Source organism: Lipophrys pholis (genome assembly GCF_963383615.2).
Source record: "Lipophrys pholis genome assembly, chromosome: 1".
Lineage (NCBI taxonomy): Eukaryota > Metazoa > Chordata > Actinopteri > Blenniiformes > Blenniidae > Lipophrys > Lipophrys pholis.
In genome coordinates, this window is record NC_137635.1 from 37,413,218 (window position 1) to 37,434,469 (window position 21,252).

Sequence of the window (21,252 nt, forward strand, 5' to 3'; positions counted from 1 at the left end):
AAAAAAGAAGAACATAAAAAATGAAGATACAATTGGTTTTATTCATCATATTTGGTGGGCTTTGAGTATTCAGATAGGTTTGGTGTGAAACATTGACAGTAAACAAGTTGTAAGAAAAGTCTTTATGTTGTTCTTGATTGAAAAATCATTCATGGGCCTGTTATTTTTTTTATTTCTGAGCAAATGTCAAATCAAACTGCTTATGAATGCAAAAATGTTATATCCTTCAAGCTTCAAGAAGTAAAAAATACATAGTAATGATCAGAGCAGTTATTTGCAATATTCTTACAGGACAAATGGACAGAAAAGAAGCAAAGACACAGAATGTACTGGAAACAAATACTAAGTGGCTAAATTTCATTCAGTTGAAGTGAATTAAATGACGCAGGCTTGATTTCTTCAAAAGCTTTTCATTTGAAACAGTAAGAGTATGTGGTCGTTGTGAGGAGACGGTGGATGTAGGGGACATGAGAAGGCAAACAGAAGGGACGGACAAAAGAGGGGAGGATAACAAAGCAAAACAATGGGGCCACCAGAGTTGGGAGATGGATGGCACAAGAGCGAGGCAGAGACAGAAAAAAGGGGAGGGGGAGTTCGAGAGGCAGAGGGTTTCAGAGAAAGGTAAAAAGAAAAAGAATGGGAGGAAAGACAAAGATGGGAAGAGAAAGGCGGGTAAAAATATGTGGGATTAAGAGTCTTAAAAAGTAGGGAAACAGCAGTGTGCCTGCCAAGGGAACAAAAAAAAAAAATGGAATTAAGAGAAATACGGGGAGAAGGAAAGATTGAGTGCCTACCACCGCTGTCCCTGACGCTGAAGTTGCGGGCAGCGCTGGACTCTGGAGGGATGCTGAAATACACAGTGCTGTCATTCCCTCCCTCATCTCTATCAATCGCTCGCAACACCTGCACCACCTGAAACATAGAGATAGAGAGCAGAGGAGAGTGTGTGGTGTGTGGGGGAGGGTGTGAATGTGTGTTTGTGTGTGTGTGTACGCGTGTGAACGCGTGCATGAGGAATGCACATAGAGCAGAAGCGGATAACGAAAGAAAGAAATGAAGCAAATAGGAAAAACACTTAAACAGGGAGCGTTTCTCGCTGCAAACCATTAGCCGGCGTTGGCAGGAATCAAAACAAGCCAAACAATTAGCGTGGAGGCACAAGCAAACTGTGTCTGATACTCGCATAAAATGAATAACTGCATTTGACATGAATCGCCTTTCACAAATACAGTTCAGAGTGGCTTTCAATTCATTAAGAGCATCCGCGAAAAAAATAAAATCCTCATTGGCAATCAGCAGAAAATTAATCTTAAAGAAATCTCCCACAGCCTGAGCTGATGGGTAATTTATTTTTAATGAAAAACTCTGGTCGCCGTTACACAAGATGTTCTTTCAGGGATGCTTTCGAGTGCCGGTTACAAGACTGAGAGCAGGGATGAAGGGTGCCGCATGCTCGCTGAGTTAGTCAGTCAGCGTCTCCAGGCCTCGAGAAGATTTGCTATGTACAGTCGCATTATGTTATCAGTCGCTGCGCGTGAATATTCAAATGCGTTTTGCCAAATGACTTGTCATACCGAGACGTTCATGCACAAACCAAACACGTCTCAAGTTATCATAAGCTTTTCGTTCTTGAACCGTCTCCGGCTCATTCAAGTAACAGGGTACAGATACACGGACGTGCACATCACAGGCGAACACAAATCAACGTTGTTGCCATAGAATCACAGATTTAGTGACGACACAAGCAGGGCGATGAAAAACACCAGCGAAAACAACAGATGGGACAAGAGACTGAGTTACAGTGATAGAGCCGCCAGCATGGACGACTGAGGATGAAGGAGAAGAGGGAAAACGTGGTTTCTGGAGCGAGATTGAGGATGATTTCTATAATTGAGGCAGGATCAAGTAAGAAAACCATGATGCAGAAAAACAGACAAGAGCACAAATAAAGCAAGAGGGATAGCGGCAAGAAGGGAGACGGCTCGAGAGGAGGCTCAAGTTTAATTATAATGTGAATAGCTGCTGCCTTCTGATAACAGGCCATGGAGGAGTCACCTGGTTCCATAGTGAATGGAAACACCAGAGCCATATACTGCTGTGTCTGAATAAACGCAGCTTTTTTTCCCTCTTTTTTCTTTTTTAACTCCTGCTCTCTATATGCTCTCACCCTTGAATAAATGTGGCTTTGCATTATTTGTGTCCTTACATGAATATTATCTGTTTTCAAGTACTTGGATCTTCTTTGTGAAGCCAATATAGTTTGAAATGAATGAATGGGATTGACATGATGATCTTGTTATTGAAGACTTAGACTAAATAATAATCTGCCAATCTTTCAGATTTTCCAGCCACATCATTTTCAGTCCACTTAAAATTTTACTATAATAGCTTCAATGGGTCATTGAAAAAAATAATTCAGCCCCAGGGTTTTGCAGCTATGAATAACAAAAGGTTGTAGGATTGATCATAATCAGTACTTATTAATATCCCAAAATGTACAGAGCACATCTTGTAAAAGTTTCATCGCAATATTTCAGATGTTGTGGAATCTTTACACATTCTTCTTAAACAATTGTTTAACCCTGTTTGATTCATTCATTCTGTCAAGGGACTTTTTGGGGCGAAGCCTTCAGCCTATGCCTCCTGAGGGATGCCACTGTGGGTTTAAAGATGTGCTGAGCATCATTATCCTGTTCGTTACAGACAATGGAATTTGCTATTTTATTGACTCCATTCTTCCCTCCACCAGTAAAATGTGTATTGCAGTGGGCGAGAGGTTAGAGAAGCGGATTTGGGATTGGGGGTTCACAGGTTTAAATCCTACAGCTGACAGGTCATCACTGTGAGCAAGACCCCTAACCCCCATCCCAAGGCGATTTATAAAGTGTGTTTAATTAGTTAGTTCTGACTGACCCCCATGTCAGACAGTTGGCGCGATGTCTTTTAATTAAATTCTGCACCCCACTTTTTTTTTTTTTTTTAACATTAGAACACCTCATTGTGTCCAAAATGCTCCACTGCAGCAGAGTAAGTCCCCATGACTTGTTCTCAAAAAGGCATATTGGTCTCTCAAACTTCTGAAGTTCAATGTCCGGAAGCATGAGAAATGTTCTTCTGATTACTCCTCATGCGGAGTACAACAGAGCACCGTCACTCCAGAGTCTACTACCATGTTTTGCAGTTAAAAGGTAGTTTTGTTTTGCCTTCTTGCAATCCCATCAGCAACAGTCTCGGAAAGGATTCTCAGTCCTCCAAACCTCAGCTTGACCTCTACCATTTTCTCTAACTGCCTTTTTCTTAAATTACAGCCTGAAGGAGACAGTTACCTGAAAATGTGCTGCTGTGTTCTTATAGCCTTATTTTGCTTTGTGGGCATCAGTTATTATAATTTTCTTTGAGTGCTTGGCAGCTGCTCAGAGCAGCTAAACACAAAATACAGTAGAGGAAGTCACAGTTAGTCGGCCAAAGTAAAGCCGTGATTTTTTTTTAACCTGATTATTTTAACTTTAACTTTTCAAAAGTTTAGACATTTCACAAAAATATATTCAAAGCCATCATTCCGTATAAATTAAAAATGTTCAACTTGTACAAGCTAGATAACAACCTGGAAATACAGACAAATAGACTGCAACAGGCCCGGACTTTTGAAGAAAGTTGTGAGCCTTTGGTACTAAATCTGTCTATACAGTTCTGAGAGAGCAGAAACCTTCTATTTTATTGTACATTGAGCTGCATTCTACCCACAGTTTGCTGAGAAGCAACTACTCGTCTGCTTTTATACATGTAATCAATGTGACTGTGTGTTGGGCACCGAGTCGCAGAAGGCTGGTGAGCTGAACTCAATAATGTGTCATAAACACCTTATATGTAGACAGTATAACTGTATGAATTCTGCTCACACCGTCCTGACAAATTACAATCATCAGCACGACTGGCAACCTTTCAAAGAGCGTGAGCAGAGAAGTAAGCAGCAGCACAATGCAGTTGGAGGAAATTGTCCCTGGGGTGATGGCTGAAAACAATCGCAGAACTTGCGACATGTCATATATGTTTTATTGTTTTATACAGAGGCACATTAGGACCAAAATTCAGCCCATGACACCGGAGAGGATCGGTTCTCTGTTTAGGTGCTCATGTGAGGAAATGCACCATGAACGTAGCCGAGATTGCTGAAAACTATTGAGGGATTTTTATATTATCCATGGGCGAACCAGGATTTGAGACCAAGAACACCACTGTTGTACATCAGATGTTGTAATGTATTTTTCAAATAAAAGCTTTTTTCTAACAAAAATGATGACTTACTGTATATACAGTACACACATATATAAAGCTTTTTTCAAAGAGGTTCAAATTGCAGTTCTAAGATTTTATTTCATTTTTTCATTACCCACAAAACCTCAGAGCTCAAAATGTCATTGAAACACATACTGACCTGTCCGATGGACGATGAGTCACACATGGCTGTTGTGTACTGTCTATCCAATTCGGGTGCATTGTCATTCAGGTCTAAGGTCTCTATTGCAACCAGAACTCTGGAAACCTGGCCGGGATTGTCTGAAAGGGTCAGAGAGAAGCACATCTTAATATAGCCTTCAAATATGTACACACATACAAAAACACACCTACACCGCTGTATGTGGAAAATTGCATGAATACAATATCCCATTGCAATAAGCACCAGTGTGCCCTCGACACACTCAGGGGTACAACTTTGCACTCCATTAATTCCATCCAATTGTCCTCACAGGCACCATCAAGCATTTCAGTCTTTGTCCAAAAACTTCAACAACACTCAGATCACATTAGCAAGCACACAGTTGGCTATATAAACAGTAGTACATTTGGTTTCATTTGGCTTGTGTTGCAGCTCACAGGCTCCCAGCTGGAGTACAACTGATGCCTCCCTAGCAGATCAGTCAGATTTTTCCACATCACACTGTTCCATTCTTAGCCAAAGCAATTCCAAAGTGTCAAAGAGTGTGTTTTTAAGAAAAGAAAGAGGAGAAGCAGAGGAATGATGTAGAACGCAGGCAATCCACATGCAGGGCGCAGGTAAAATGGATTGGCATACGGTTTTTCACACCCCATTCACTTGCCTGTACACACACTTCAACATGAAGTTCTCAAAGCCATAAATGACACGCATGAAGTCAGTCTGAGCGTTCTGAACATTCACCGTTACATTTTGGACTCATATGTCACAGGCCTCTCACCAGCACTCACCTTTAGCCTGCCAAACAACATCACTGGCTGTATTTTCTGTAAAATGAATACACACCCTCATGCACACACACACACACAAACACTCCCACACTTCTTCTCAAACCCAGAGCAGTAATATTGTGTCATGGATGACAGCAACTAGTTCCTATCGTTGAAAAAGCTGAAAATGAGCTCTTTCTGTAATGCCACTGGCTGAGCTGGCCTGCCTGTGGCCATGGCAGGACTCCTACTGCGCTTTATGTCAACACAGCCTCCACCGGTCTGTTTATTAGCAAGAGCTCATTATTCAAGACAGGCACTCACTGGGCTGCCACCACAGACCCAACCAACAACACACTGCTGGAACAGTGAGCCTTGAGTAGATTCTAAGTAAAGATTAACTTTGACCGGAGCCAGTCGTGACAGGGAAAACACCTTCCTGTCCAGGGACACGGCGGACACTGGATGGTATCCTCTAACAATACCTGGATCGCTTGTATAATGATTTGTCACCTGCCAACAAATTGTTACTGGAATTCAGCCAGGATTTATCAGGAAGCTGCTGTTAACGGTAATGCAAACCCCAAACAAAACAAGCAAACAGGTTATTTGTCACTGCCTTCAAAAACAACCCATACATGTATGTTTTCTGAGCCAGCATTCAGCATCAGCAGGAGGACATCATTTGTCAGTTTCTTCGAAAATATATTGACCATTACCATGATTCATGCCGCCGATTTGCGATCTGCCACCAAGAAGGGTTTGGACGCAGTCAGGCACAAGACTGATGCTCCGAGCAGACAAGTAACAAACAACAGTCTTTCCTCATCAACACCAAACTCTAAAACTCTTTGCCCAGAAGTAGCTGGGATTGGCTCGATCCACATTGCAACTCTGAATTGAATGAATCGGTATAGCTGGTGGATGGTTTGAGAAAAGCAACCTGTATGTGCCACAGACCTTCAGTGTTACCGAAAAAGGAGGTTTATAAAACTACATGAGCTATATGGTCCTACAGTGAACATGATCATGACTTCAATGCCAAGTTATCTTAAATTCAGATAAGAGCCCAGTTCATGTTCATACACTGACATTTTCTAATTGTCTCGATTAAATGTGCACTTCACTTCTGTTTGTGTCTATCAGTCTCTAATAAAATTTGGGCTTGAGAATGAGAATTACAGATATGATTGGAATGTCCCAATTGGACATTTTTTTGATATTTTCGACCCTGTCCATTGACTGAAACAACTATTACTTTAATGTGTTTTGTTTCTCAAGTATCACTTTAAGGGTTTTTCTCTAGTACTCAAATGCCTTTATTAACAAAAAGTAACTTTCCCCACAGATATTCGCTCATAGGTGTTTATCATTATACCACAATGATGCCAACACCTGTGTTTTGTATTCATTAAGGTTTTTGCTAGATTTTGAACAATTAACAAAATTAGCATGGCATGATCCTGACTGAAAGCTGCCAAAACAGCAACTAAATGATCATTTTATGATTCTCTCTATTCACTACTGTCGATGTTTTCCTGATCAAAATTTACTCTATCAGGTGCTTCAGTGTGTTGCACCTTGGCATCCTTTGCTTCGAAACTAAAAAGGTGTTTTCCATCCCCTCGTGCTATCGCGCTGTGCCTGTAAAGCAGCACTCGTCTTCGATTTGTTGCCTTAATTCTGTGTTTCCAGTTGAATCCTTATGAGAACAGATCTATTGCAGCATCAGATAACTCACACAATATAGATCAATCGATTCCCAGGCACGCTGCAACAAACCATTTGTGGCGCCAAACAGCATTCCCCTCATGGCTTGATGACTCGAGAGCTAAGCTGCTTAGTGAACTGCATCACATGCTGGGATACCAGTGCTTTGGAGAAACCGCACTGCTCACCATTTTCTTCCTATAAACCTCCCACTCATCAGTTGCTGCAGGTGTCAATGTTGGCTCTGATGAAAAAAATTACTCAAATGAAGAGGCTGTGGCGATGTCTCGGTGTTAAGTAGCGTTCAAACAGGGACCGCTGACCTCTCTGGGTGGCGATGACTGTAATGTTGTGCCAGTGCTCGCGCTCCCGGTCCAGTTCCATTGCTGTAGTGATGAGGCCGGTGTCTGGGACGATACGAAACAGAGCCTCCGGGTCCGACTGAGGATCAATGGAGAACCTGAGGAAGAGAAAGTACGGTGAGTGGAGAAAGATACTTGTGCTGGGAGGAGGAAGATGAGTAAAACGAGAGGGCAGAAAGAAATACAGAAAGAAAGAGTGGGGAGAAGACGCATGCAGGGATGGCAGTGGGGTGCAGAGTGAAAGAAGCAGACAGGGCAAGTGTGCAAGGAAGCGATAAGAAGTCGGCATTCAAATGGCCAAAGAATTAATATAGCGAGATTATCGCAGCTGATAGGATCTCTTTTGAAGTGCTACCGATTATCTGAATATCTCAGCGAATATACCAACTATCATTGCTCCCCATACACTCACTTTTACTTTTAATTGGGACACGCTTCTCTGTGGTTTCTCAAGACAAATTGCCCCCCTCTCCTCAAACTGTAGGAGACAAAACCTTCTGCAAACACAAGCGAAAGCCTGGAACCCACAAGCGTCTGTGGCGACTGTCCGGCTCAGAGGAACACGCCGTGGGACTTTGTTTGGCTTATATTTATTTGGTCAGCTTTTACAGTTGCGTCTAGTTTCGTTTATCGCAGCAGCTCGGTTTGAATTGAATTGTGCATCCTTTTTCATAAAAACGCTTGTGCTGGGAAAATACAACAATAAAGAAATACCAAGGATTAATTTGTCCCACGTCTCATTACTCCTCTTTTTTTCTTTCTTTTTTTTTTGAAGATTCACCTGCCAACTATTCATTTATTTTTAATAACAAGTGAATACTTGAAATATGTTTTCCAGGGATTCTGTGACAGCATTGATATCACGCTTTGGTCCCACTCAACAAGAGCAGAGGAAATCAGCAGTAAAGGGGGGAGAACTGAACTAAAGCAGTTGTAATATTTTGCGCGGAAAAAAAAATGTCTTCCTGAATGGATTTTAATTTGAATCTATAAAATGTAATTCATTAAAAAAAAACAAAAAAAACAACAACATGGATTTAATGAATAGTCAGGTGCCTACTACATTTACAATAATTTTAATGAGAGCTTTGGAGTGGCTGTCAGCTTTACAATCTTATTTTGCCTTCATAAAAATGACTGAAGTGAGATGAACAGATTGAAAGCTTGATTTTATGACATTAAATGGATGTTGACAAAGTTTTCCTTTGGGGGGCATAGTTTGCAGCTGGAAGAAAAAAAAAAGCAATAAATTGCAACATTCATCATCACAAAATGTTTTAAAATTGTAGTAATATTGTGACTTGAGTGTCATGATATTGACGGGGCTCTAATGATTTGCACCCCAAGGAGAGAGCTACTCTGGATGTAAGAAAGATCACTTAAGAGTACAGAAAAAAAAAGGTTTTGGAGTTTGCTCCGCTGTCAAAAACAGTGATGATGTTTTCCGCAATCTTCACCGTGGATTGAAACAACCAAAACAAGCTTTAAAAGAGGAATGATAAACCTACCTGATATTGTTGGTCAGACCGGTATCAGGATCTACGGCGCTGACCCGACCCACAGTGCAGGCTGGTGGACAGTTTTCAGACACATCCATGTGGTATCGGGCCCGAGAAAACCTCGGTGGCTCATCAGCGTCCAAGACCGCCACTCGGATGGAAGCACGGTCTTTAAAGGGGCCACGACGGAGGAAGCGTGGGTCCACAATGGGGTTAAGCACCTCCACAGAAAAGGAGTAGGAGCTCCTACTCTCATAGTCCACAGCCTGAGGAGGACAGTGGAAGAAGGTGCGTTAGCAGTGTAACACCACATTGGTTTAAAAAAATAAATAAATAAAAAAGCCTTGATGTAGATGTGTATTGTCATCAAAGTGAGGTTTAGGCATTTACATACTGTGGAATGAGTAATGGTGACACTTTTGAACAGCAGGAAATTATGCAAATGTCACTGCTGCAAACATCGGATCCAATATTTTGTTTTTGTGCTTTCATTTAGACTAATTCTCACACAAAATTTTCCACAAATGACTCCTAAATTACATATCAAAAGCTGAGCGATGGCAAATAATGAATTATTCCAAAAGATAACAGCCCACGAAGGTTGGAAAAATGGACACACACACACACACAAAATCAGTTGAGAATAATTTGATATGGGGAATGTCACGGTTACTTTACATGTTGTGACATTTGGGGTTTTTGAAGTGATACTTTGAAGGCATGTTTGTGGGTGGATGTTCGGATGATGTGTTTTGTGCAAAGTAGGAAATGGCAGTCATGAGGTGCTGATGTTACAGCATTGCCAATGAGATTCCCATCGCTGAAAGGCTTGAAAGGATTCTTCGGAGCTCCCGTGGTGAAGGTTGGGTTTGACACTACTCGGAGGTGAGGTTTGCCTTTTCTTCATGTGTTAATGTAACTGTGGAGTTTACTGGCAGAAAGTTGGATGGATTATGGTGAATCGGCGGGAGTCATATAGCCACAGATGAGCATTGCTATCTTCCCGTAGCACAGGTAGACCTATGCATGTGCAGCGAGTGCTGGGGTAGTGGCAATGAATATTTCATTCACTTCTAGTGTTGTTTTCCACGGCGGCGAATGCAAAAACACTGGAAACCGTGTTGGTGGGAACCTGGCAGGTAGTTTGCTTTGTTATTATGTTGCAGAAAATGTAAGTAGGAGTACTTTCAGACCTTGTGAAATGTGGGAGTAAAACTTGTTTTTAGAAAATATACAGTAGGGCTGAAGTTCACCTTCAACTCCGCGGTGCAAATTGTCTGCTGTCTTGTATCGCTGGGATGCAAACAGATTAAGCCCATAAATATTAGATTTCTCCCTGATGGAAAACAAAACCAATCTCTCTTTTCCCTTCTTTTTTTTTACCAGCAGTCATAATTTATTGAGAGAGTAAGTCAGTGACATTTAATATATCATGATATTATCAGGTCTTTTCCTCCCCGGGGAGTTAAGAAAAAATGTTATAAAGAAAAAAAAAAAAAAATTTCTGTATTTTCTTCTGAGGCAGAAATTTTCATATGCACAGCTTACAATCACAACTAACATCAACAAACACCGTGGACCTTATATAGCATAAATATTTCAGAATGTAAAAGCTTTAAATGTGTAATGCCTTCTACACTATTCCTGGTGTACTTCTAGATTGTTATCTTATTGGTTAGAAAGTTCTTGAATGAAGTACTGACACTTCACATTAAGTCCAAAATTCTATTTGATTCATACAGATAAATATCTTTAAAAAAAAAAAAAAAACCTCTTTTACTCTTATGTTGTCATCAAGGACTGGCATTGTACCTCTCATACCCAAACCTTCTTAATAATCAATGATGCCATTTGTACTGGAATGTGTACTCACATGTACTCATTAAATCATTACGGTGACCTCTCAGTCCTCAACAAGTTTCACCAGCATGTCGCCATTTTCAAAACTTGTTTTTACATCAAAAAACTTAAAAAAATCCTGCATATCAATACCAATTGTATGTGTGGTACAATTCTACAGCCATAACATTTAAATATATTCAGTCAATCTGGAAGTGAAAGAGTTAATGAGACAGCAAACTTTTTATAATCCTGATTTGAATGATAAAAACCTCATTTTCTATCCCATGTAGGGTCTCTTGTTTTGAGCATTTTTGAAACGGACACCTCCAGTAAAAATGTCACCACTCCAACAGTGTCCCGTCATGGAAATCCTCCCTTGTTTACAACGTCTGGATCACCATGGAGACGCTATTATCTCCACGGAGACTCATATCAGGCCATGAAGACCATTAGAAATTCCATCGTATCCGTGTATCTACACAGGTTCAAGAGATTTAATTTGGGATAGAGGTTCAGGCCCTGGTGATTGTTTACAACAGAGAAGTTATGAAGCCTGTTTGTCTGAGGTCTCCGTGCGATCGCATGTCATCTCCTACCAGAGAGATAGCGTCTGATCTGGTTTGCTGGGATGATTGTCGGCGAGGGCACAGGCGCACACAAGTAATCACGTACATCCACCGTCTCACACACGCGTCCCGACATACACCTGCTGTTGATTAAATTCCAGAACAGAAATGTGTTTGTGTTTTTGGTCCAGAATGAATGTTTGAGGTTTAGTGTGTGTGGGAGTCGTGTGTCCAAGAACAAGTGGTTCGTTTGAGCCTGCATGTCCTCAGATCCTCCGTTGGTGTGTCCTTCAAGTGAGTATGAATAATTTCAGAATGATTGGCTGGCACAGAAACGCACGTTGGACAGAGCATAAATGAGCTCTCGGGGTATTTACAATTTTTGCTGTCACATTCAAACGGGGGTGAAAAAAAATCCTTTGGAGGATCCCACCAGGAGAGAGAGAGAGTATTGATAGCTCCTCTCTTCTTCCTTTGTGATCTGTTTTCTACCACTTGTCTGAGCTGTAAACCAGCGTGAGCTGCTTTACAGAAAATCAGCAGTTTTAGAAAGATGCACAGATTGATTAAAAATTATGCATAAAAATGGGTGAATTGCAAGGCATTGAAATGCAGGGAATCTGTTGAATATCTGCCACGAAAATATATAAACAAGCTGAGCTATCGGAAAGTATAGAGAGATGGAGATTGAGACGAAGTGCCTGTTGGGGGGGTGACGGGGGGATTGGGGTGGATGGAGGGGAGAAGGTGCTCTAACTGGGTCCCTATTACGAAGAGAGAGAGACAATCTGTCTGAGGAGGAGAGGTGTCACTTACACTGTGAGCACACACTCATCACCCCCCCCCCCCCCCCACACCCACCCTCCCTTCATCCAGCACTCTATCACTCTGCTCCCCCTCCTCTGCCACCTCACACACTTCATCACACAATCCCCAACTCACCCGCCTCTACCTAGTTTGGCTTTTTCTCCGCCAGCGTGTGCATGAGACAGTGCGGCAGCTCTGACAAAACCACAACACACACGTTCATTCTTCTCCCTCATACGTCCTCGCAGGGAGCACTTATCACACAGAGGCCCGACCATTCTTCTCCTTTGTGTTTTTCTGTCTCGTGAAAAATTCCCCGTTCATGTTCACCCAAGTGCTCTGTTGGCTCACACACACACACACACACACACACACACACACACACACACACACACACACACGCACGCACACGCACGCACGCGCACGCACACGCACGCACACGCAGACATCGCAGCAATGTCAGTGGACCTGTGAGGCTGCATGAGATGCCACACACATCTTCAAAACTCCAATGACTAAATGAACTTGATTCGAGCCAAGGAATTATGTTCTCTTTCAAACTGCAATTTTGTCGTGCCTAGCAACCGGGAGAATTTATAGCACAGCAGTTACATAAACTACATTCGCTAAATGCTTGAATGTCCTCGGCAAAACGCCAAACGTCTTCCTAACCAGCTGAAATTAAACACACTAACATTGATTTCGCTTTTCCCCAGATTTTCACTGTCACTGTAGGTTAAGACTGTGACTTAGCCTTGTTTGAAGCGATAGCTTGGTGCTGATTTCACAAGGCTGTAGCAGCTGCAACGCAGAGCGAGAGGGAAGCGGAGACGCAAATGGTAAACGGTCATCAGGGCAGATCGTTTTTCTCCGGACATTGTAAAACTGATCAATAGACATCGGTATTCATTATGAGTGCAAAGCATTGATGATGAAATTATTGAAGTGTGGGAAGTATGGAAGGAAATACACTCCGCATGGTGTGATCACTTTTTAACTGGAGGCAAGCGAGATTAAGCAATGTGCACGATTAATGACGATAAAGTGCCACAGGGCGGCAACACAAGTAACCCCAACAAACACTAAAAAAAGGAACAGTTGGAAGTTAAAAAGCCACTGAGCCACAACAAAACGATGCCCATCCAAGCCTCCTGCAACACCATCTGTTCGGACATTGCAGGATTTTCTTTCTAAAGAGTCAAAGTAGCTTGCATACGTTTTTAGGATGAATTAAAGATTAAAACAAAGAAACAAACAAAAAAAAACCATACATTTGAATTATCAGGAGGGCATAAATGTAAGAAGATGTGCTGTTTACCCTATTGATTCATATATTGTCACACAATGCTGTCTCTCGGGTGGCCAAAGTCGTTTTCCTGCACTTAACACTTCCACTAAACTGCACACTCCAAATCACACCCCTACCGTAGACACGGCTGGGAGTCTGTCTACATACATATTTAGGGATGTAGAAAAGTTTTAGGCACTGAAAATAAAGTTAGAATTTCAAGATAATTAAAGAATAATGTCACACATAGTGTGAAGCAAATCAATATGTAGTTGGACCACCCTTTACCTTTACCGTGGCAGTATTTCGACCGTAACAGTTTTTAGTTGGTATCAGGGCCGCTCCAAGCATCTTGCAGAACTTGTATCTTCTGTCTCTTCGTGCAATCCCAGACTAACTCCATGATGTTGAGAACAGCATTGTGTGAGAGCCAGCCCATCTGTTCCTCTCACTGAAAATACAGCACTGCTTTATATCTTTGGCTTCAAGCTGGAGGTTGCTGCCCTGCCACAGCTTGGATTTAGGATCGATAAGACTCCTCCAAGTGTGAGAGGGATCAGAATCTAAACATCTTGGCTATAAACTACCTAAAATGCCTGCAGAGGACAATGGCAATGCCACATAAGAAACTGGTTTTTTTTTAGGTGGCATGGGACATAATTACTGGATTGTCTCCAGAAAGGCTTTGAATAATGGAGCAGAGATTAATTGGTAATAAATAAGGGACTCTACAAACAGTTGTTTGGCCATACTACATTCATCTCCAACAGCTTAATGTCAATTGTTATAGTTTATAACAACTTAAAATTGAACCATTGTGGTCCTTTATCAGGAGTCGCAGTGGTGCAGTGGTTGGTTCTCACATCATGATGAGGGGGGCCTCTTCTTTGTGGAGTTTGCATGTTCTCTCTGCATTGCAGTATTCTCCCTTTGGCGTTAATCGGGAACTCTAAAATGCGCGTCTATGTGGGGTTTGCAGGTTGATTCTGTGCTCCCTCTTGGTACATCAGTTTCCTACCACAACTTAAAAACATGCCGATTGTGTTCATTCATGAACCTAAATTAACTTAAGGTGTGCAAGAGAGGATCCAGCACCAACAGACCATAAATTAGGAAAGTGGCTATAGATGGATGATCAACGGATAAATGCAGTCATTTGTCAAGCAGAGAACAATCACTTACTTTACTGTCATTATCTTTTTTTTTCTTTTTTAATTTGGACTTTACCTTGGACAAAAGAAGCATTATCATGATGGCATTTAAGGTATTATTTATGACTCTGACATTTTAAAGCTACTCATCAGCTAATTAAAAAGACAGGAAGGAAGAAGAAACCAAATAAAAAGAACTCTAACGCTGTGGCTTGCACACACGCATTCACACTTCTCACCTCCACTTAAAAGAGCCCTTCGCTTCCACGCCCACACACTCTACAAGTGTAACCTTCGTGTGTCCTGCATGGTGGTGCTCCAACAGTCCTTTTTGAAATTCAAATTTCTATACAATTTCCCTTTTAAATTTGCTTCAGAGTTAGCAGAAATTAATTAGCTAACCTGCATGCTAGACTGGCAATACATAATACATCTCTCCTCAAAGAGGCCGACCCATAGGCGCCACGCTCGACTGAGAAGAGGGGTGTGTGTGTGTGTGTGTGTGTGTGTGTGTGTGTGTGTGTGTGTGTGTGTGTGTGTGTGTGTGTGTGTGTGTGTGTGTGTGTGTGTGTGTGTGTGTGTGTGTGTGTCATATACAGTGACTGTACATCGTGAGCCTTCAAATCACAGAGGTGGCGAGTCTCCCCGGCTGTACTGTGACTGAGTGAAAATATAAAAACTCTCCAAATGAGCGTTAACGAAGGTGAGGCCGTCCATACGTATGGTCGCCTGCAGGACGTGTGTTTCCAGCGCGGTGGGTATGTACAATCCTCGATGTGCCTGCGCGCGTGTGTTTAGCGCCCCGATGTCCTTGGCAGCTTGACATCCTTTTTGATTTTTCTGCATTCGAAATCAAGATCATACATCACATTTGTCTGATGACAAACGCAGCTTTGGACATTTCTGCCAACAAGCACAACTGCAGAGCCGAGAGAACAAAGACTCCACTAAATCTCCCTTTTGACTTTGTTCTGCCTCCGCCGCCTTCCCTTTCCCTCTGTCACTTGTCTCTTGTCTCTGTCTTATTTCCCTCTCAGAGGTCTTGTGTCTTCCTTTTTTTTTCAAACTTTTGAGCAAGACATTGGGTTCTCTCTCTCTCCTTCTTTTTCTCTTTCTCTCCATCTCTCTCGCCCTTTTTTTTTTTTTTTTTTTTTCTCCCTCTGAGGAGATTAACACAATCTCTCCTCTGCGTGAGAAAACAAACACAGATAATCCTGGGCGCGCTGCTGGCGTGTGACCGAGGATTAGCCAGCCGTTTTAAGTGAGAGCATATGGAAATAATAACGACAAACTGACACGCGCGTGAGCTCGCTTGTCCCCCAGGTAAGAGGAATGAAAGGCTCACAAAATAGCAGGCTTACACAACTCACAGCGCCGGGAAAACACACCTCAAAAGGGAACCTCCTGAATTGGGATACCACCAGATTTGTTTAATGATGTTGTGGTATGAATAGTGTTGCATCTAGTGATCCTACTTTGTTGTACACATTGTACTGGATACAGTATCCATCTGTAATGAGGTGTTTTGAAAACAGAACATTATCCTAGTTTGTTGACAAAGTTTGTTTGGTTTTTTTTCCCCTATTGCTGTGGGAGTGAACACATCTGAAAAAAATAAATAACCCAACCATGTGAAAATACGATGAGTGTCTCATCACAAGCCTGAATTATATGTAGCGCGCTGCCTTCATCAGCTCCTGACATGATTATATGTGTCTTTCCCTCCTGATTTAATTGCTTTATGGTGTAGCAGATGATTAGATTGTGATTAGTGGATTGATTTCAAGGGAACCCTAACCAGCAGTCACCAGTTACAGCGCCGACAAACGTTACCCTCTTGCCATTAGGGGGCACTGCTGCAGAGCAATGTCAAGAAGACACTTTGCTGGAGAGTGATATGCTAATTCTTCAATTACCTGCTACTTACACTGTGGCCTTGTCCACATGCTGTATCAAAAATCTATTAGCAACAATGTGTACATTCATTAAGAGCAATGTGTAATAAGTACATAACGGGAGGGCAGCGGTGCTGGACAGTCTTGGAGCAAAAAGGAACACTTTAAAGACTGGAGTGGAGAAAGCACGGGAAGCTGGAAAGAGCAAATTAATTTCAAACGAGTGAATGGATTGTTGATGTGTGTATTAATATGTGGCGCTTTCTGCTGGGATATGCGTGGCTTTTTATGTGTGTGCATGACTGCAAATGAGGAGGACCTGGGCTGAGTCACAGCCGCAGACAAACAACGCACTCTCTGACATGGCCTCCAGACAGAAAACAGCGTGAGGACGACGGGAGGGAGCCAGTGAGTGCGGCGGGGATGCGAGTAGATGTGTGTGCTTTTTGCACCCCATCTCAAGCCATCTCATTGCACTGCATATATGTGTGTCAGAGAGAGGGAGAGGAAGGGTGGCCACAAAATGTGGGGAGACAGCGGCCTATGATGAGAAAAGGGGAAGAGGGGTAATGGGATGGATGGCGATAGAGGAAGGGGAAACTAGGGGGAGGAGAGAAATCTTTTTATTGCTGGGGGTCTCTGTGGGACTGACAGTAAATAAGCAGTGATAAGCAGCAGGCGGCTTCACTCAACACCCCAGACTGGGAGGCTGTTAATGACCCAGCTTCTCTCACGTGTCCCTGTCTAACCCTCACCCGTTCATGGCAAAACCATGTTCTCCTCTTGTCTCTGCACATATGCTCCTCTTCTTAATTTCTTTTTTCTGTAAGCATTCCTCTTCTTCTTCTCCATTTTGCTATCACATATTCTCAGCGATCTCCCAAATCCTTCCACCAGCTCCTTCCCTCTTGACTCTATTCCTTCTTAATCTGCTGTTAACCCTCCTGCAGCTCCCACCCACCTCCCATCTGACACGTCCTTCTGAGGTAAAGACGAATACCACATCGCTCTTCGTCGTCTCCTCAGAGGAGCGATTGCACCTCCACGTAGCTCTTTTCCCTTATTCCCTGCAGTTAAACGCAGGGAGCTGCGAGGTCAAGTGTTGTATATCGATGCTTGCCTCTGTACAGATCCATCCTTATGGTTTATTGGTCCTTGTGTAGGTGTGCCTCTCTTTCTGCGCATTACTTGCCTGTGTGAGCATGTGTGTGTGGTAATGTGAGTAGTAGATCAGCGTTTAAACAGGTCCGCCCCACCGCAGAAGGATGACCAGCAAGGTCAAGGCCGACTGTGCATCAACGCCTCCTTCCAAAGGCGCACGGATCAACTCATTCCCCTTTTAGAAATTCTTCACAGTGTGAAAACTGTGGGACTCCACAAAACGGACATCAGGGCATGCGAGTCATTATTAACGCAACCTGAACATATGCATGCTTGTGTTCACACTTACACATAGAAAGGAGGACGGTGATTTAATTTCTTTTTTTTTCTTTGTTCAATGGAGTGGAAACCGAGGGGGGAGCTCAGCACTAATTTTACGCTTTGTTTGTTTTAATTCCATTAGCGTTGTAGCCTATCTTGCATGTTTTTAGAAGTCGTGTGTGGATTCCCTGAACACCTGCATAATATTGAAGAAAGAAAGAGAGAAAGAAAGAAAGATTGTTAATCTGTCAGCAGAGCATTTGAGCCTTCAAACCTCAGACCACAAGCTCACTTCTACCGTTCAGTTCCTCTGAAGAGTTTTTACTTTAAACACACCCGCCATCACTGGAAAATCCCAGCGTTGCTTAGGCTACTTTGGTATTGACTCGGGAAACATACGTTGAAGCATCCTGTCAATATATAATGTGCAATTCTCCATTTTTCTCCCAGTCACCAAATGAATCCACATGTAACCTGCGATTCTCCAGTTTTGATTTAATGTCTCACACGTAGCAACGATCCTATCCTGATCTTTCTCTGCCTCTCTTGGCGTCTTTGTTGGGGGATTAAAGCAGCACAAAGCGGCATGAAGGAGGCCATGCTGAAATACTAATTGTACGTTTTTGTTTAGTGTCTCTAAGAACACTGCGCCTCGATGTTTGGGAGGAATGTTGTGGGTGGGAAGTGTTCACTATATTTATTTACATGTCCTTTCCCCGACTGTTTCACCTGAAATCCGGGATGTTGAACTGATCGATTCTCCGTTTAGACACAGCAGTTTGCCAGCCTGGCCTCCCCGTTCTTCTTTCTGTCTTGTTGTTGCCATGCTGTCTCCATTCTCTCTGCAAGTTATTTTTGATCCATTTTACCACTACTTTCCCTCCCCCCTCCTATTTTTTTGCCAGCTCGTCTTTCTAGGTGGGTATTTCTTACTCTCGAGCTGTGCTAATTCGTCTTTATGACTGTCACTGATTCCGCAGCTCTTGCTGTCTTGGCATCTCTCTCCCTGTCTTATTGCACGTCTCTCTATGGTTCCTTCTTACACTCACGTCCTGGTTACACTGCACTCTCTGCTGTCACTGCCTCACAGGACCTCATTTTAACACTCCCTCCCTCAGTGCGCCCATCTTTTCTCCCCTTCTTCATCCACACTCCTTTCCCCTCATTCTTATGTCCTCGCCTTCGATTTCTTCTCCTCCTTGCATCTCTTACCGTATCCAGTTCTCTCCCTACCTCTGCTTCTCTTCAAAGGAGCTCGTGGCAGGCTTGGAAATCCTGCTCTACACACTACCTCTAGGTGTGGATTGTTTTTAACGAGTCCTACAAACCCAAGGCTGACACATTGATAATTCACACACACACAGACACACAGACACACAGACACACACACACACACCTGTATCATGACTGTACCAACCAAGTCACTTGTGTATTTAAGATGCAAATAGCAACATTTTTGAGGCCAAACTCAAGTTTTTTTTTCAATGTTTCCTCAAAACAATACATCTCTTAACATTTCAAGATGCTCAATGTGCATTTATAATAAGTTGTCAGCAGGATTTTATGAGCCAGGGAGTTTGGAACATTCAACTTCAAGTTATCCGAAAGATTAAAAACTGCCAGGTTACAGCTCTCGATGTACAGTGAGTCTGTTATGATGAGCGTTGAGTGCTGAGTCTAGCTCATTTATAGGATATGTGTCTCTACTTGGACTATATATACTTGGAGTATAAGAGGGCCATTTAGCTGGAGAAATGCAATGTAATGCCAGTAACATACAGTTATATATATATATATATATATATATATATATAAAACATATATTGCCCCTTGGTATTTCATGCAGAATTTCAGCAATGATGCAAATTTAATTGATTATAAAAAGAATTGTCAAGCAAATAATAACAATTAATCCTAATTTTCAGTTTATTTCATATCATTTATGTAGTTAATTTGTTATCCGATAAATCTCCTCTTTCACAGCATTACGTTGTACTTTTTTGTTTGTCTTAAAACCGATATATTGCCCCTGAGCAGTGCTGTGCTGTTTGGTCTTGCCGCTATTGTCCGATTTAGTAGAAGCAGTCAAACTGAAATGGTGATGGCTGAATATGTGAGGTTAATCTAATTGTCCTCAATGTAGCAGGTAGAGGTACTGATTTGCCACCCGTGTGCTTAAACCATAGCAGAAATGAATTCACAATGAAAATCATACTGGGATCTATATTTAATTGAAAGGGTACAGGCATTCTTTAACAATGGGAAACACTCAAAATAGTGAGAGAAATATTTGTTTGTTGGCTTCCCCAAGGTCTTTTCATACATGCAGTATGAGGGGTGAAAATTATTTTAACAATAATGCAGTAAATAATATCAGCCAAATTAATAATATTTAGGCAATGATGCAATGATTTAGACCGACGATAGTACATATGGGATTATGTTGAAATTACAACATGTGGTCATATGGGGCCACCAAGGCCAGTGTATAGCTCATTATTTTTGCCTTCAGTAGGATTTGGGTAACAAGTATGATCAGCTCATTGCTCAATATGGTCTTATCATGGGATTTATTATGAGAAACCACATGACAAGCATCCTCATACACTCCTACAATGGCTTACACACAAGTATGTTCATACGTTTTATATTGTTGCAGTCTCATTGATATATTATTGTGGAGGGCAAATGACACGGGCTGCACAAACAACCACATGAGCAGACCCTCTCAGTGACAACCCAAAGATCAGACAATGGCTGACAGCATTAAAAGAGACACCTGTATTTTCATTGACGTGTCACAGGCAATTCTGAACAGCTCATTTAGAATGAAAGCAGCATATCTCCCACACAGGGCCCTCCTCATTAAGTGAACACTATATGTGAGCGCAGGGCTCCCCAGTCCCATACGGACACATATGTGCTTTAACAAGCTATACAGATAATGAGCAGGTGCCAGCGCTCATCACCCCCACCATGCACACGCATCTTTATGAGAATGTGATTATTGGAGATGGCAAGCAGCTAAAAGAAGGGCTGTTTGAAATTGAAATAATCCAACACTACTCTCAAAGGATCTATTAACCACCTGCACTCAGATTGAAAAGGCATAGCCTGGTTGATCTTTCTGCACATCCAAACACTCTGCATGGACAAAACTTTGGTAAAAGGCAGCAGTCAAAACACATCAACATTGGTCCAAAGGCTGGGAACTTCAATTCATAATCAGCCACTGCAAATAATTTGCATTTGAATGCGTCATGCTTTGATTGAGTTTCGTACGACTGTTCCATAATGTTTGCTGTAAACAGATGGAGAAATTGATAAAAAAAAAAAAAAAGGAGGCTGGTTCACAGCAAGTGAATCAAGCAGGAAATTTGTTTGTCAGGACGCCATTAAAACACTCATCAGATGGGAGCCAAACAAGGAGGAACATTAACATGAATACAGATCAGCTGTTCTAGAATTGTGTCTGAAAAGCTGAACATTGATGAGCCATGTAAAA

The 21,252-nt window shown here is 42.1% G+C and overlaps 1 protein-coding gene across 2 annotated transcripts in view; it reads right to left on the reverse strand.

Moving 5' to 3' along the window:
• The window catches only part of cdh24b (cadherin 24, type 2b), a 146,233-nt gene that overhangs the window by 10,758 nt on the left and 114,223 nt on the right, over window positions 1-21,252 (reverse strand). For both annotated transcript variants that reach the window (XM_080485657.1, XM_080485656.1), the window contains 4 exons: window positions 8,786-9,042; window positions 7,239-7,375; window positions 4,436-4,557; window positions 795-912 (listed from right to left, as the gene is read on the reverse strand). In XM_080485657.1, the coding sequence (XP_080341783.1) occupies window positions 795-912; window positions 4,436-4,557; window positions 7,239-7,375; window positions 8,786-9,042 (634 nt within the window). The remainder of the gene's footprint in view (window positions 1-794; window positions 913-4,435; window positions 4,558-7,238; window positions 7,376-8,785; window positions 9,043-21,252) is intronic.